An 18648-nucleotide genomic window follows, 5' to 3' on the forward strand; every position below is an offset into this window, starting at 1 on the left:
GAGGCATAGTCTTTCATTCACAAAAGGAGGAGGGGATGGGCCTAGCAATGTGTCATCGGGAAGATCACCGACTGACCCGGAGGAGCCGGCAGCCTCCCAATGACATCATACAAGAACTTGGTGGTGCAAGACCCGAGTGGTGGCAGAAGAGAAGATCTCAACAGGGTGGGTGAGTATCTGAACTTTGCAGAACCCACAATCCGGGGTTTAAACAAATGGGGGGAGAGGGTGAAGATCCGCTTTACTGCATTGAGAACTTCAGTTTCATATGTGTTCTTCACAAGTATATTTGCTGCTCTTTCAAATGCAGAAGCATCAGATCATACATGTTTGGCTCCCATTAGAGCTACAGTATATCAGGTGCATATTTCTGGATGGAGGTCCTGAGGATGACTCAAAATGTTAAGGATGGATCTGGAATACCCCTTAGGCACCCAGTTCGAATTTTGGTTTGTAGTGGGACGAAGAAACCTGCTGTGCCCCAATAGCCTGCTGTTCATTCATTTCTTCTAAGACAGATGAATAAAAGATATGTTTTATTATTTTTAGATATTATTTAAGCATCTCTTCTTATAACTGCATAATTTTTTTTATTTCAGTCGTTCTCCCTGTCATGTCCAACAAGCAGCCCAGTGTATAGTCTCCGATTTACTACATCCCGCTTGTACGTTGCCTTGGCGACCACACTTCAGGTTTTGGACTTCACTGTCTCCAGTCCCCAGTTCACATCCTTGTAGATGTCAGTGTATTCCCCAACATTTGCTGGGACTTGTGTATAATGCACAAGACGTCTCTTCATCGAAAAAGAAGCCAAAAATAAAATTCCACATGTCCCAACATGAAAGACTTCTTTGTAATGTAAAAATCACCATATGCTTGCAAAAAATACAATTAAAGCTATTTTCCAATGTAATTACTTATGGCAAGTGCTAAATGTGTATATACATATGTGCAGGAGTTTTCTGTGTAAATTCTGGTTAGAACCTCGTCTTATATATCAGCTGTGTTTCATATTTTTTTAATATATTTACGAAACTTGCCTATACATATGAATATCAGGTACTCATCACAATTTTACATTAAAGTGCAACTAAACTTTAGGTTTAAATCAGGTAAATGCATCCCCAGGTGCATCACAACAGAGGTTGAGCATAAATGTCTGCCCTCTGATAAAATTCTGTAGAGAAGCATGTGTGGAAGCAGGGGTCTTTCTGCAGAGGTCCAGCACACCCCCTGCTGAGTCGGACCCATAGCTCAGCAAAGGTCATACTACTTGCTGATTGCTCTAGCTCTAATCGGCAGGAGGGGGTTGTCAATCCTCTTCAGAGAGGCCACTGCTTCCACACAGAGAAAAAGCAAGGGTCCACAAATAATTATGAGGTAGAGAAGTTTGTTTGACTCTGTACGCTTAATGATCACTCTAGCAAAATATTTTTGTTACTTTTGAGTAGAGGAGAAAAGGATTAGAACCTCTGTCAGGTTTCATTGTTCTCTGTGTCCCTGTTGGAGAGATTTTGCCTCACTTTTTGAGTAGCCACGAGGACAGGACACAACTAATTTCTCCAACAGGGAAAACAGCCTTTAAAGTGGAACTAAAGTTCTGCTGTTTTTTGCTGCAAGCAGGTAGTTTTCTTATTCAGAAGAGGCATGCAATGTCTCTTCTGCAAAGAATTGCACTTACCTGCCTGTTTTCCACATTCCCTGGCATGTACTGGCATGCACAGCTCAGCTTACAGCAGCCAGCCTGATCTCTGTGCACCAGAATGACAACCTACTGCGCATGCGCAGGAGTGCTGTCATCCCACGTTGGCCAATGAAGATGGCCAAAAACCAGCACACAGGAGAAGGCACCATGAAGAACATGACTTTTGGAGGAAAGGTAAGACTGCTTTTAGTTCCCCTTTAATAAATGACATGGGTTCCAACCCTTTACCACTCCAAACCAAACACAGAAAAAAGGATTATTAAGAATTTCACTTTAATTCAATCCATAATCATCTTGTATATGACACCCCAAAGATGGCATCTTGCCCATGGAGGTCAAAGTAACAGAGTCTTTGAAGAGGCTCCCCCATCCCAGTTATATTTGACTTACCAGCACTCACCTAGTGCTGATGACACTACCGTGTGACCTCCTCCTCTGTGACAGTGCTCAGCTTAGCAGCCATACGCTAGACCCAAGGGAGTGATGTCACAACTCCCTCTGGTCGCCAACATCTGTGATTTCAGTGCTGGCTGTGATAGAGGAAGGAGTAACACAGTAGGGCACGTAAAGTGAGTATAGGAAGGTCAGAGACACTATCACTTTTGCCCTGCATGGGGAAGATGGCTTTTTAATCTATAAAATGCATCCACATAAATGGTTTTCTTTATGTGTTGCAACTTTTTTAAAATATATTTCTATTCTGTCTTTTCATGGACATTACATTTTCTAGAAAAATCTGTAATTTATAGCAGGATTTACTTATTTTCATATACTTTAAAACAGAAGTGGCCTTGCACAAAAAGATGCAGACCTATTTTTAACATATAATACCGTGGCTAAATTATTCAAGAATTAAATCACATATATGTAAATGTTTTACAAATTTTGTGAAAGCAGTTTGTCCTGAGATGTAGACGATAGCCATCTAAATGTAGAAAGCAGAAAAATAATATTATGCTTTTTTATGGGGTACAAAAACAGAAAGATTCAGTGAAACATAGCAGCAATCATATGCTGTACAGAGTTGCATTTTAAAGCAAAACGTTAGTAAAATAGCTAAATACACAGTCAAGCCACATATATGGAGCTATGAAAGCTGCCAATTGGTTTTTATTTCAATCCATTCAGTCATTAGATTAACACAACACAGCTAGATTGATGACCCAACTCCTCTTTACTGCCATAAGGCAATACAGCTAGGTCACCTCTCTGCCCCCAGCCTGTGATTGAACAGTGGCTGACCCATGAGCTCATCCTCCTTCTGTGTCCTCCTGTCAAAATTTTCTTTATCAGTATGGTTGCATGTAGCACATCTGATTGGCTCATAGAAAACCCCACTGTCTACCGTACAGGGGAATACAAGAGACTGATATTAAGACAAATCTAGGTAGTTACACTGGTTTTATTCAAAATTAATTTAATTGTTTTAATGAATACTCAACTGCATTAATTGGTGGTGTTCCTATATCTGCCTTGAGTTCAGCTGTAAGAATCTTGTTTTCCATGATAACCACCCATACATTTTCAGGAACATCCACTTTTAAAATATTCATCTTCACTGTGCTTATGACCAGACTCCTATGCTGCAGGAGAAAGCCAAGAGAGCTACAAGATAAAGGTAAAGGGACTACAAGTGACCACCTGTTGATCAATGGATCTGTATATTTAAAGCAGGCATTTAATATAAAACATCAACCACATTAGTTATGTGCAATAGTCTGTATTACATTACCTGTATGATGCTGCTCTTGTTAAAATATCCTTCCTTCCATGTTGAAATACTTCTTTAGTGCCTCCTTCATAGCCATCCAATATTGCCTTGAGTGGTTATGATCCAGTGCTGTGAAAATTAACAGCCACCACTGCTAGTCTAAAATTTGCCAATTATCCACCCCCTGTTGTCCTCTCCACCATTCAGAGAGCACATACTATTATTCTCCTACAATCCAAGGCTGTCTGTGAATGAAGGAGGGGCAGTTTATTGACAAGATCTCTACTGCCCATTCACTGAATCCAGTGCATTGTGGGAGAATAGTATTACAAGTATTGTGGATATTAGAAGGGGACAGGTGAGTGGCACAACATTTCAGACTAGAAGTAGCTGCTATCTCTCCCAGCAGGAGAAGACAGCCACCCAGGGCAGTATCTGGCAGCTATGAAGGAGGCACTGAAGGAAAGAGTTTAAGAAGCAGCAGCCTGCAGGTAATGGGATACACAACATTACACATAACCATTGTGTTTTGGTTCTGTATCCCCCTCAAAAAATACTAAATTTCAGCTTTCACAATTACAATTGTAAAACCTGCTCAGGCAGTATTTTGCAAAAAAAAAAAATAAAATTGGTAATTTATTTCTTAAGATGCTAAAAGGTGCTACTCAACTGTGAGCTGTAAATTATACGCATGTCAGAACAAGCTTGCAGAGTGAAGAAATTGTCAAGCTTACAGCTTGTGTGAGTTTTATATTTGGTTGGGTCACTGGGATTGATTTACTATAGGAATACAGTATGTTGATTTTGCAAAGTAAATTCCACTTATCCTAGTGAATGAGGTGATGCCTTGCTGGCTTCAATCACCTGTAATCATGTATGAGCAAAAATCCTGTAGGTTTTTTTTTCTTCTTGCACGCAATGACCTTATTCATTAAACTAAGTGAAAATTTCGGTAAAGTGAACAGGCTCTACTTGTTTAGTAAATTCACCCCATTGGGTATATGAATGTGTGGGAGATGCCCAAAGAAAAAAATCAAAGGTACGATTTCATTTTATAATCTGCTCTACAAAATTGATAGCTTAAATCTTTTTACTACAGGAAGAATTCTCTTTCTTTTTTCTCATTATTTTATATCTCTTCTATGACATTATTAGGGCTAGGGTTTATTTTTGTATCTGTGTTACCTGTTTTCAGGTTTGGTTTTTGTGTTAGGCTTTTTTGTTGTTTTTCTATGACTATATTGCATCTACACTGGATATTTTGCTATTCCCCCTTTTGTTTCTTTCATTAAAATCATGTGAAGGTATAACCGCAGATATGTCTCTTTATAAATATCCTCTGTGACTCACCGTTCCATTAATCTGTCCATTTGGTTTAATATGACTGACATACTGAAAGATGATTGTGACATGCAGAAAATATGCAAAGGTCATGACTACTACACTGTGATTTCTCCATCTTGGTTATTTATAGCTAATGGTATAGAGAGATTAAAAATTAGTCAAGTACTTTTCTTTGGAGCAGAATCAGATATTTCCAGGCCCTGCAGGAGTGGACATCTCACCCCACAACTGAAAAGAGCAACTACAGTGGTTCCATTGAGACTGTACTAGTAGTTTTTGTACAAATGGTGGTGCCTGCTCCACTGCTGGGACAAGTTCCTTAAACATTCAAATGCAAAGGTCCTAAAATGTGGCCCCCCGCCTTGAGCTGAGGTACATCTGAGAGGTGTAGTGTAAAGATCAGTTGGGAAACCTTGTCCAATCACTACTTCTCCCCTAATAGCTGTTTGGTGTTTGTAACAAGTCTGCTCCCTATAGGCTTAAATGTGAATAGCTGCTTGAGGAGAACACTTGTGTTTTCAGATGTACTGCACAGCAAACATGCCAGAGATTGCAAAGATAAAGAAATACACGGCTGAGGGTACTGGCACATCCAGTGGCCGGGATTGACACCTTTAGGTTACAGATAACATATCTGGGGAGAAGGAAAGTGTGGCAGCATGCATAACTTATCTAAAGAGGGCATGACTTGGTAGATGGGGTTAAACCAGTGTGATTTATGACATATTTAGACCTATGCTTTATGGTAACTCATGTTTTACTGCAGTGAGCAAAGTGCAGTGCTTTGCAGTGAAATTTATTTAGAATGGCACTTAATACACAAGTACAGTAGGTGCCTGCAAGGCAAATGCATGATGTGCTGTGTTAAAAATGTTAATTGCTGCAGATCCAGTTTTTAGTATGTTGCCATTCTTTGGCAGCCCAATAAAAATTATTGCGATGCCCTGACATAACATACATTAAGTGTCCATGCACACTGGGCTTAAAAAAGTTCACATGGAAGAAAAAAAACACTCATATAGAACGTTTTTGTATGCACATTTAGTGTTTTTTCTGCCAGAAAACTTCTCTCAAATACACAATCCAGAAGGTTTTTTTTTTCTACGTCTATGTCTAAATACCGAGCTTAAAATATGCCTCTAAATGTTCTAATGTGCATGGACGCATAGGGGTGGATTACTAAAACTGTGGCACTCTGAATCTGATGTAGCTGTGCATGGCAACCAATCAACTTCTAACTTCAGCTTGTTCAATTAAGCTTTAACAAGAAAAACCTGGAAGCTGATTGGTTACTATGCAGAACTGCACATGAATTTGCACTTTTTAGGTTTAGTAAATCAAACCCATAGGATAACACTGAGCTACTTGTACAGGTAGAAAAAAAACCCTCAAATTCTCCTGAAGAAGAAGTGTTTTTTAAGACCAGTGTGCATGGACCCTAAGATGAAATACCACATATTAATGCATGTGCAATAACAAACCACAACGGGCCACAAAGGTCTGAAGGGGCCCTAATTCATATTGACCAAGGTAACTGATAACTGTTTTGTCTTCTCTTGCTGAGGTTCACATTTTTTTTGCAAACAATGAACATAAGGGACTTTCAAATATGCATCTTATGAAATGATGAAATCACCATAGCATCCATATATACAAAATTGATAAATGTTATTACAAATTTTATTAAAATTCATCATACATAAGCATTAAAACCATTGGATCTATACAGTTCCATATATGAAAAAACTCAAAACCACTTCATTATCATATTAGTCATAAATAGTCTACTTGTTTTGTGGGCATTTCACATCTTCAAGACTCAGGATGTGTTCTCATATGGATCCTCACAGTAGTATCAATCCATCTTCAAAAATAAAAATATACATAAGAATAGGCAAATATACTGTACATATATATACAAATGTAATCATCTGTAAAACATAGAAGCAAAATGTGACCAAGCACAATATGCATTACATACTGCCATCTTGTCTAAACATACATGCCTACAACAGGGCCAACAGATAGGTTGTGGGGAGACTTGGAATGCAGAGCAAAGAGGTAATTAAACCTAATCCATATACATTTGTTTGCAGGTTTGTTGATGTTTTAAATTTGTATATATATGTCTATTCTTATGTACAGTGCCTTGAAAAAGTATTCATACCCTTTTAAATTTTCCACATTTTGTCATGTTACAACCAAAAACGTAAATGTATTTTATTGCCATTTTATGTGATAGATCAACACAAAGTGGCACGTAATTGTGAAATGGAAGGAAAATGATAAATGGTTTTCAAAATTTTTTACAAATAAATATCTGAAAAGTGTGGTGTGCATTTGTATTCAGTCCCCTTTACTCTGATACCTCTAACTAAAGTCTAGTGGAACCAATTGCCTTCAGAAGTCACCTAATTAGTAAATAGTCAACCTGTGTAATTTAATCTCAGTATAAATACAGCTGTTCTGTGAAGCCCTCAGAGGTTTGTTAGAGAACATTAGTGAACAAACAGCATCATGAAGGTTAAGGAACACACCAGGCAGGTCAGGGATAAAGTTGTGGAAAAGTTTAAAGCAGGATAAGGTTATAAAAAAAAATAATTATTATATTATTATACAAAAATATCCCAAGCTTTGAACATCTCACGGAGCACTTTTCAATCCATCGTTTGAAAATGGAAAGAGCATAGTACAACTGCAAACCTACCAAGACACGGCTGAGGATCAATATAAGAACACATCCTGAGTCCCAAAGAAGAAGAATACCTGCGAAACGCATTCACTATTCACTTCTAATATCATGATGGGATGGTTTTGAGTTTTCTCATATATACAACAGTATGATCCAATGGTTTTAATGCTTATATATGGTGAACTTTTATATAAATTGTAGTAAAATCTACAGATTTTATGTATATGTACTCTATAGTGATTTAATAATTTCATGAGGTGCATTTTTGAAAGTCCCTTATGCCCAATGTTTGCAATATTGTTCCATTTACATGGGATGATGTCCTCATGCATTTATTGATTTGTATTTGGTAATTCCACAAAGATTTTGATTGCTTATATATTTGACAATTTGTCCATTTCATAAAGGTACCAAAAAATATGTTTCTAATTCAAATAATATTAATTATTTACAAGTGAAATAAAGTTTTTTTTTTCCAATTTTGTGTATTTTTTTAACGTGACACTATGAAATGATAGAACTATTTTTTTTTTAAATGCTTACAAAATGTAAAGAAAAAACGCAAATGGATAAAGGGAGTTCACAACTAATTGGGTTAAACTAGGGGTTAATTAGATTCAACTTAAAAAAAAGTTACTACAGCAGGTTTGCACCTATACCTCACTATTGATTAGTGAGCCTGCACATAATTGTAATAGATCAATAGAGGGCAGATCCAAATCCAACTTCAGAGCTGGAGTCCGTTTATGCATAATTTAGTGCCCTGATTTTTGGAACTCCATAATGTTAAAAGTAGGTTATTGTACCTGTAAGAGCTTGCTACACAATCCTGCTCATAATGTAAGCCTGTATGTAGGCATAATTTTCCTCAAATGATAAGGATTCTTTTCTAACCTATTCCACATGAATCCAACTTGTCACTTAGCAAATTATTGCCCCTGTTTTAGTCATATGTTCCCGGAGCAAATAGGCATGGTAATTTTCTGATGGAATTTGAAGGGGGAATAATGATGAGATTACCTGTGTTTAGTTCGCCTACCTCTGTGTCCCCATTGCACTGATTTAAAGAGACTGTCACTTTGCCTATTCAAGGCAAAGTAACAGTCTCTTTAAAGTAAACATTACATGAAGGGAAGATTAATTATAATGCTGAAAAAAAACTTTCAAAATAAAGAGGTTACAAAACAAATATTTAAATATACTTACCTGGGTTCCAGCTTGCAATGCTTTCGAAAGTAGCAGGTGACATCACCGTGAATCACCATTGCCTCCTGTGATAGCTAGCTACTTCAAATCCCATGAGAATGTGTCCATTCCTCTGAAGAAGTGTATTCTCATAGGATTCCAAGTGCTCAGGAGGCAGCAGTGAGACCCGATGATGTCATGTACACTTGCCAAAGGTGCAGAAGCCAAGACTGAGGTACGTTTTTTTTTTTTTTACATTTTTATTTTTAAAACTTGCATGGAAAGTTTGTTTTAAATGATACTCCTGATCCACATATACTAACCTTCCCTGCACAAGTGGGCTGGAGCTGGGCAAAGTGACAGATACATTCTACACTTAAAACATCTACAATGAAGAAAATAATTATTTGATCCCCTGCAGATTTTGTAAGTTTGCCCACTTACAAAGAAATTAAGGGTCTACAATTTTATCATAGGTGTATTTTAAATGATACAGAATATCAACCAAAAATCCAGAAAAAACACGATACAAATGTAATGTAACTATTTGATCCCATACCAACCAACAATAATTCTGGCTCCCACAGACTGGCTATGTGCTCATGTGGTACACAGATATTTCCCATCAATTTAAGAAGGTGCTCCTGACGGCAACTAGTTATGTGTATAAAAGACACCTGTCCACAGAATCTCTTCCAATCCAATCTCACCATCATGGGCAAAGGAAACCAAAGAGCTCTCAAAGGATGTCAGGGACAAGATTATGGACCTGCACAAGGCTGGAATGGGCTACAAGACCAACAGCAAGAAGCTTGGTGAGGAGGAGACAACTGTTGGATTGATTTTTCTCAAATGGAAGAAATACAAAATAACCATCAATCACCCTTGGTCTGGAGCTCCATGCAAGATTTCATGTGATATGGGGTAAGGATGATCATGAGAAAAGTGAGGGATCAGCCCAAAACTGCACAGGAGGAGCGTGTGAATGATCTCAAGGCAGTTTTGGACCACAGTCACCAAGCAAACCATTGGTAACCTAATACATCGCCATGGATTCAATCCTGCAGCGCCCGCAAGGTCTCCCTCCTCAGGAAGACACATGTACAGGCCCATCTGAAGTTTGCCAGTGAACATATAAATGATTCAGAGAAGGATTGGGAGAAAGTGCTGTGGTCAGATAAGACCAAAATTGAGCTCTTCGGCATTAAAACAACTCGCCGTGTTTGGAGAAGACAAATGCTGACTATGACCCTAAGAACACCATCCCTAAAGTCAGGCATGGAGGTGGAAACATTATGCTTTGGCGCTCTTTCTCTGCTGACGGTATAGGTCACCTTTGCCGAATTGAGGGGCCAGTGGACGGGGCCATGTATTGTAAAATCTTGGATGAGAACTTTCTTCCCTCAGCCAGAACAATGAAGATGGGTCGTGGATGGGTCTTCCAGCATACCACCGAGACAAAGGAGTGGCTCAAGAAGACGCACATTAAGATCATGGAGTGGCCTAGCCAGTCTCCAAACCTTAATCCTATAGAAAATTTATCGAGGGAGCTGAAACTTCAAGTAGCCAAAAAACCTTAAGGATTTAGAGAAGATCTGTATACAAAGAATGGACCACATTTCCTCCTGAGATGTGTGCAAACCTGGTAACCAACTACAAGAAACGTCTTATCTCTGTGCTTGCCAACAAGGGTTTTTCCACCAAATACTAAGTCATGTTTTGCTTGGGGATCAAATACACTGCAGAAAAAAAATTAAAGGGACACTTTGAAAACACATCAGATCTCAATAGCGAAAAGTATCATGCTGGATATCTACTGATATGGACTGGGTAATGTGTTAGGAATGTAAGGATGCCCCATCCTTTGATTAAAATTATCAACCTACAGAGGACTGAATTCAAAGACACCCTGAAAAGCTAGGTGAAAAAATTATGCAGCAGGCTAGTCCATTTTGCTGAAAATTCATTGCAGCAACTCAGAATGTTACTTAGTAGTTTGTATGGCCCCCACGTGCTTGTATGCATGCCAAACACAGTCGGGGCATGCTCCTAATGAGATGTCAGATGGTTTCCTGGGGTATTTCCTCCCAGATCTGTACCAGGGCATCACTGAGTTCCTGGACAGTCTGAGGTGCAACCTGGCAGCGTCAGATGGACCAAAACATGATATGCCAGAGGTGTTCTATTGGATTTTGGTCAGGCGAGCGTGTGTGCCATTCAATGGTATCAATTCCTTCATCCTCCAGGAACTGCCTGCATACTCTCGCCACATGAGGCTGGGCAGTGTCATGCATCAGAAAGAACCCAGGACTCACTACACCAGCGTAGGGTCTGACAATGGGTCCAAGGATTTCATCTCGATACCTAATGGCAGTCAGGGTGCCATTGTCTAGCCCAGGATGTGGATCCTGCACAGGGTTCATTATCCAGTTGCCAGCATCTCAAAGGCTAATGTACCATAGGTATGTTCCTCTGCAATTTGTACTAGGAGCTTTCAAGGCAACTCAAAACAAGTGGTATAAACAAATTAATAGTTTTATTACAACATTATTGTGAAACATAGTTTAACACATTGTGCAGACATTAAAATCATACATATGAAAATGGCGGAAGTGCCTGTAAACTTGCTGTAGGCTGAGAATTGTTGTTCACCCTCTTCTGTGAGCGAAGAGAGAAAGAGGGGCGAGTAAACTTCAGCTGAAAAGACCCGATGCATTTCAGGACAAAGTCTTTCTTCGGGGGCAAGCTGAAGAAGAAGGATGGCCGAGAAACATTCTATAGAATATACTGAACATTGATAAGGATTTACAATAGCATCATTAGAAACAACATCAGAAAAATATATTCTAAATAACATCTAATTTTCTTTTGTAATTTGACTCGCCACAATTGTAGGAAAGGAAAAAAGGAAGTCTCCTATTAATGTGCTCACCATCGACACCTCGATACACCAGGGCTCGATGGATATTGGCTCAGGGGAAAGGAGGAAGACCAACACCCCAGAAATGAGACAGCAGAACCACTTAGGCTATAAAGCCAGGAATAGATCTATAAAAGACCATGTAGGCATTTACTACACCATGTGCCCTCAAAGCTAAAAGCGAAAAATATCAAACGAATCAATATCATATTATCAAAAAAATTTAAAAATTCCTATATATGGGCAAAAGCAAAAAGAGTACATTTGCTAAACTGGAATGGCATGTCAGTGCAAAAAACTTACAATGATAAAGATATGTATATAAACGCTACAGCTGCTACAAATCCCATCATAATTAGGACAGAATACTAAATGGGCTAAATGCAGGTCTAGGTATATATAGGGATTTTTTTTTGAGATAGTAATGTTTCAAAAAACTGTATGTCAATAATGGCCGAATGCACAATTTAGTGCCAGCGGTACACCGCATAAGGCCAATAAATCAATTGCACCCGGGGGCTTCTTTACTAACCCATCAATCCCTCCCAGGCAGACTGGTTGTTCATAGTGTAAAAATGGAAGACAATGGGAAAGCAGCTGTTTCGAGTTGCCTTAAAATTCCCAGTACAAATTGCAGGGGAACATACCTATGGTACTTTGTCTAGCCCAGGGTTCTCCAAACCTTCTAAACAAAGGGCCACTTTACTATCCTTCAGATTTTATAGGGACCAGAAAAAATGTCCTGTCAGCAGGAGGAATAATGTCCCATCATTGGGGTCAGTGGGAGAAATAGTGTCCCATTATTGGGGTCAGTGGGAATAGTGTCCCATCATTGGTGTATGTAGGAGGAATTGTGCCCCAACTTTGGTGTCAGTGGCAGGAATTATGCCCTATTTTTATTGTCGGGGGAAGGAATAGTGGCCCAAGTATCGGATTAAGGCAAGGAAAGGGCCACATCTGGCCCCCAGGCCACAGTTTGGACAACCTGCGGATCTCCAGATGTTGCAGGACTACAAGTTCCATCATGCCTCTGCAAGTCATAGATGTTACTGGCAGTTTTGCAATGTCTCATGGGACCTGTAGAGTCATGCTTGTAACTTCCGGTCTTTGCAATGCCTCATGGGAAATGTAGTTCCACAACAGCTGGAGAGCCGCAGGTTGTCCACACCTGGTTTAGCCTGAAGAGGTTTGTGCATCTCTCCATGGATATGCCTCCCCAGACCATTGCTGACTCCCCCACCAAAACGGTCATGCTGAACGATGTTACAGGCAGCATAACGTTCTCCATGGCTTCTCCAGACCCTTTCAAGTCTGTCACAGGTGCTCAGGGTGAACCTGCCCTCATCTGTGAGAAGCACAGGGACCAATGGAGGACCTGCCATTTCTGGTGTTCAATGGTAAATGCCAATCAAGCTCTATAGTGCCAGGCAGTGAGTACAGTCTGTTTCTGATTGGTCAGAGACATTCACATCAGTGGCCTGCTGGAGGTCATTTTGTAGGCCTCTGGCAGTGCTCAACCTGTTCCTCCTTGCACAAAGGAGCAGATATCGGTCCTGCTGATGGGTTAAGGACCTTCTATGGCCCTGTCTAGCTTTCCTAGAGTAACTGCCTGTCTCCTGGAATCTCCTCCATGCTGAGAGATACAGCAAAGCTTCTGGCAATGGCACATATTGATGTACCATCCTGGAGGAGTTGGACTGCCTGTGCAACCTCTGTAGGGTCCAGGTATCGCCTCATGCTACCAGTAGTGACACTGACCCTAGCCAAATGGAAAACTAGTGAAAAACAGTCAGAAAAGATGAGTAGGGAAAAAAATGTCCACCTGTAAAACCATTCCTGTTTTTGGGATCGTCTCGTTGTTGCCCATCTAGTGCACCTGTTGCTAATTTCATTAACACCAAAGCAGCTAAAACTGATTAACAACCCCCTCTGTGGCTGGCCATACATTATACAATTTTCTTGAGAATTTTGCTTTAAATTTACCAAAAACCATATAATATAAGGTCAAACCTAAACAACACTTTGAATTGTATCTAATTCGGCAGGCCCTTGCACTATATACAGTCATGGCCGAAATTGTTGGCACCCTTGATATTTTTCCTGAAAATCAAGTATTTCACACAAAAAAGGTATTGCATTAACACATGTTTTGCTATACACATGTTTATTCCCTTTGTATGTATTGGAACAAATATAAAACAGAGGCAGAAAAGCAAATATGACATAATGTCACACAAAACCCCAAAAATGGGCTGGACAAAAGTATTGGCACCCTTAACTTAATATTTGGTTGCACACCCTTTGGAAAACATAACTGAAATCAGTCGCTTCCTATAACCATCAATAAGCTTCTGACACCTCTCACCCGGAATTTTGGACCACTCTTCCTTTGCAAACAGCTCCAGGTCTCTCTTATTGGAAGGACACCTTTTCCCAACAGCAATTTTAAGATCTCTCCACAGGTGTTCAATGGGATTTAGATCTGGGCTCATTGCTGGCCACTTCAGAACTCTCCAGCGCTTCTTTGCCATCCATTTCTGAGTGCTTTTTGACGTATGTTTGGGGTCATTGTCCTGCTGGAAGACCCAGGATCTTGGACGCAAACCCAGCTTTCTGACACTGGGCCCTACAGTGCGACCCAAAATCCTTTGGTAATCCTCAGATTTCATGATGCCTTGCACACAGTCAAGGCACCCAGTGCCAGAGGCAGCAAAACAACCCCAAAACATCATTGAACCTCCACCATATTTTACCGTAGGTACTGTGTTTTGTTCTTTGTAGGCCTCATTCCGTTTTCGGTAAACAGTAGAATGATGTGCTTTACCGAAAAGCTCTATCTTGGTCTCATCTGTCCACAAGACGTTTTCCCAGAAGGCTTTTGGCTTACTCAAGTACATTTTGGCAAACTGTAGTCTTGCTTTTTTATGTCTCTGTGTCAGCAGTGGGGTCCTCCTGGGTCTCCTGCCATAGCGTTTCATTTCATTTAAATGTCGACGGATAGTTCGCGCTGACACTGATGCTCCCTGAGCCTGCAGGACAGCTTGAATGTCTTTGGAACATGTTTGGGGCTGCTTATCCACCATCCGGACTATTCTGCGTTGCAATCTTTCATCAATTTTCCTCATCCGTCCACGACCAGGGAGATTAGCTACAGTGCCATGGGTTGCAAACTTCTTGATAATGTTGCGCACTGTGGACAAAGGCAAATCTAGTTCTCTGGAGATGGACTTGTAACCTTGAGATTGTTGATATTTTGCCACAATTTTGGTTCTCAGGTCCTCAGACAGTTCTCGTCTCCTCTTTCTGTTGTCCATGCTTAGTGTGGCACAGACAGACACACAATGCAAAGGTTAAGTGAACGTCTCTCCTTTTTATCTGCTTTCAGGTGTGATTTCTATATTGCCCACACCTGTTACTTGCCCCAGGTGAGTTTACAGGAGCATCACATGCTTGTAACATTCTTATTTATCTGCAGTTGTGAAAGGGTGCCAATACTTTTGTCCAGCCCATTTTTGGAGGTTTGTGTGACATTATGTCGAATTTGCTTTCTTTCCTCCCTTTTTTTGTTTTGTCCCAATACACACAAAGGGAATAAACATGTGTATAGCAAAACATGTGTTAATGCAATACGTTTCGTGAGAAATACATGATTTCCTGGAGAAATATCAAGGGTGCCAACAATTTCGGCCATGACTGTAGCTGAAGGTAAATCTAAAGGAAATTGGGCAGAAATTGAACAGAAAATTGTATAATGTATGACCAGCCTTAACTGACCAGATCAATATCCTAGGAGTTTAAGTGACTTGATGCTATACTCTGATTAAAAAGTGTTCCTTTAATTTTTTGAGCAGTGTACTTATTTTACTCAGTGAACTGCAACTCAATTTATAACATTTGTATCGTGTTTTTTTGGCTGATATCCTGTCTGTCATTTAATATATATGTGAAAAGGGAGGTGCAGCGCTGTATAACTAAACAAATAATGAATGATTACACAATAGTAAACAGTGACTGTAAGTTAATAATGCCACTAGATGGTGGCTATAAGGTGAAGAGAGTGAAAACAGTCCAATGAAGGGGTGCTCTTAAGATCCGGGGTGATCTTCAGACGTCCAATGTACAGGACCATCAGGTGATAAAATATAAAGACTGCGCACTCACCAGATACGCAATCTTTATGCGCATTTGTATGAAAATATCACTAGACCTCCTGTGTCATCATCCTGGTCTGGTCAGATCTGGTCAGCATATCCCTCATGGCCTGGTACCTGGATGGATGCAGCTGTTCTGTAGATTTGGCCGGTTCCCACCAGAACTCAAATAAATAGAAAGGGCCACATAGTGTAATATCCTCAGGTATCTTTATTGGAGGCACAGGATAGCAGAAAATCCAACATACAAAAAAATACTGACCCAGGTATGAATCAAAGATGGCCGCCGGGGCCCCTCGTGGTGCCGGCGGTGAAGCGTCCAACCTGCTGTAGCTATCCTGATGCGTTTCGAGCGAAGGCTCGTAGTCATAGGGGTGCACCCCTATGACTACGAGCCTTCGCTCGAAACGCGTCAGTGATAGCTACAGCAGGTTGGACGCTTCACCGTCGGCGCCACGAGGGGCCCTGGCGGCCATCTTTGATTCATACCTGGGTCAGTATTTTTTTGTATGTTGGATTTTCTGCTATCCTGTGCCTCCAATAAAGATACCTGAGGATATTACACTATGTGGCCCTTTCTATTTATTTGAGTTCTGGTGGGAACCGGCCAAATCTACAGAACAGCTGCATCCATCCAGGTACCAGGCCATGAGGGATATGCTGACCAGATCTGACCAGACCAGGATGATGACACAGGAGGTCTAGTGATATTTTCATACAAATGCGCATAAAGATTGCGTATCTGGTGAGTGCGCAGTCTTTATATTTTATCACCTGATGGTCCTGTACATTGGACGTCTGAAGATCACCCCGGATCTTAAGAGCACCCCTTCATTGGACTGTTTTCACTCTCTTCACCTTATAGCCACCATCTAGTGGCATTATTAACTTACAGTCACTGTTTACTATTGTGTAATCATTCATTATTTGTTTAGTTATACAGCGCTGCACCTCCCTTTTCACATATATGCTATTGAAGGTTTGATACGGTGCCTTTTCTGGTGTACAGCCGCTGCTTATTATACAGTATCACATAAGCGCTCACTTATCTTTTGTTTTTCCTGTCATTTAATATACACATGATAAAAATGATAGACCCTTAATTTCTTTTTAAGTGGGCAAACTTACAAAATCTGCAGGGGATCAAATATTTATTTTCCCCGCCGTATAGTTTCAGTACTCAGAGAAGGCATAGGACAGAGCTGGGCAGAGAGCTTGAGGTTGGTTTATTAACACCAAATAGGATGTTAACATTGCAAGGGAATTTTCCCCAGAGCTGAGAGAATGAGACAAAGCTCTGCTGACTTCCATCATCCAATCATGCACAAGCAAAACTGTTGTTTTTGTGTTACTTTCCTTGCATGTGATTGGGGATTCTTTGCAAAGTGAAACTTATCCACATTCACTAGGCTCTAGGGCAAATTCCTTTGCAAAGTGAACAGCCTATTTGCTTTTACTAAATCAACCCCTCTGAGTTCAGTATGGGGCTTTAAATTGATACAAATATTAACCGCTTTCCTGCCGCCTTCTAGTAGAACTACTGCTACAGGGTGGCAGGACTGTGCAAAATCACGTACATATAGGTAATTTGCATTTCCGGGTAGGGAGTGAGCGCCGCCCTACCTGCGCCACCATTGGCGCCTAGGGATGTCAATCATCGGGTCCCGGCCGGAGATTCCCCGCTGGCACCCAGTGATCGCCGTGTAAAACTGACAGGGGAGAGACCTGTGTGTAAACAACACAGGTCTCTCTCCTGCCAGTAAGGACATGCTGCTTTGTATTTCTCTGCTGAGCAGCATGTCCCCTTAGTAAAACACACACAGCACACAGTTAACTCTTTGATCGCCACCAGATGTTAACCCCTTCTTGCCTAGTGTCATTATACAGTATCAGTGCATTTTATTAGCACTGATCACTGTATTAGTGTCATTGGGATGTCAGTGGCAGTTAGTCAGTTCCCCCCAGTGTCAGAATGCCCACCACAGTGCTGCTATAAGTCGTTGATCGCCACCATTACTACTATAAAAAAATAATAATAAACATTCCAGTATACAGTTAGGTCCATATATATTTAGGCACAATTTTAGATTTTTCAGGTATTTACCAAAACATATTCAAGCTATAGTTATATAATGTATATGGGCTGGAAGTGCACTCTCAGGTTTAATTTGAGGGTATGTACATCCAAATTAGAGGAAGGGTTTAGGAATTACAGCTCTTAAGAGTAGCCATCCCCCCTTTTTCAAGAGACCAAAAGTAATTGGACAATTGAATCAAAAGCTGTTTCATGGCCAGGTGTGGGATACTCCATTATTTCTTAATCAATTAAGCAGGTAAAAGGTCTGGAATTGATTCTAAGTGTGGTATTTGCATGTGGAAACTATTGCTGTGAACCTACATCATGTGTTCAAAGGATGCATTGGGCCATTGTAAGGCTTCAAAAATGAAACAAATTCATCAGAGAGATAGCAGCAACATTAGGAGTGGCCAAATCAACAGTTTGGTGCATTCTGAGGAAAGAAGAATGCACTGGTGAGCTCAGCAACATAAAAAGGCATGGATGTCCATGGAAGACAACATTGGTGGATGATCGCAGGATTCTCTTTGTGGTAAAGAAAAACCCATTCACAGCAACCAGACAAGTGAAGGACACTCTCCAGGAGGTGGGCACATAAAGTCTGCAATCAAGAGAAAACTTTATGAGAGCAAATACAGAGGGTTCACCACAAGGTGCAAACCATTCATAAGGCTGAAGAATAGAAAAGTCAGATTAGACTTTACCAAAAAAAATCTAAAAAAGCCAGACTAGTTCTGGAAAAACATTCTTTGGACAGATGAAGCTAAGAATAATATGTACCAGAATGACAGGAAGAAAAAAGTATGGAGAAGGTTTGGAACAGCTCATGATCCAAAGTACAGAACATCATCTGTAAAACATGG

At 40.3% G+C, this 18648-nt stretch overlaps 1 protein-coding gene across 2 annotated transcripts in view; it reads left to right on the plus strand.

Annotated features, from left to right (window-relative positions):
- FBXW4 (F-box and WD repeat domain containing 4) overlaps window positions 1-4731 on the plus strand; it is a 216740-nt gene extending 212009 nt beyond the window's left edge. Inside the window, exon 8 of one of the 2 annotated variants that reach the window (XM_089683269.1) lies at window positions 600-4731. In XM_089683269.1, the coding sequence (XP_089539395.1) occupies window positions 600-737 (138 nt within the window). In that variant the 3' untranslated portion in view covers window positions 738-4731. The remainder of the gene's footprint in view (window positions 1-599) is intronic. The other variant, XM_089683267.1, reaches the window with a different exon arrangement.
- The last annotated feature ends 13917 nt before the right edge of the window (window positions 4732-18648 follow it).

Source organism: Staurois parvus, unplaced genomic scaffold (genome assembly GCF_062004578.1).
Source record: "Staurois parvus isolate SC_StPar_1 unplaced genomic scaffold, SC_StPar_1.0 ptg000303l, whole genome shotgun sequence".
In the NCBI taxonomy this organism is placed as follows: Eukaryota; Metazoa; Chordata; class Amphibia; order Anura; family Ranidae; genus Staurois; species Staurois parvus.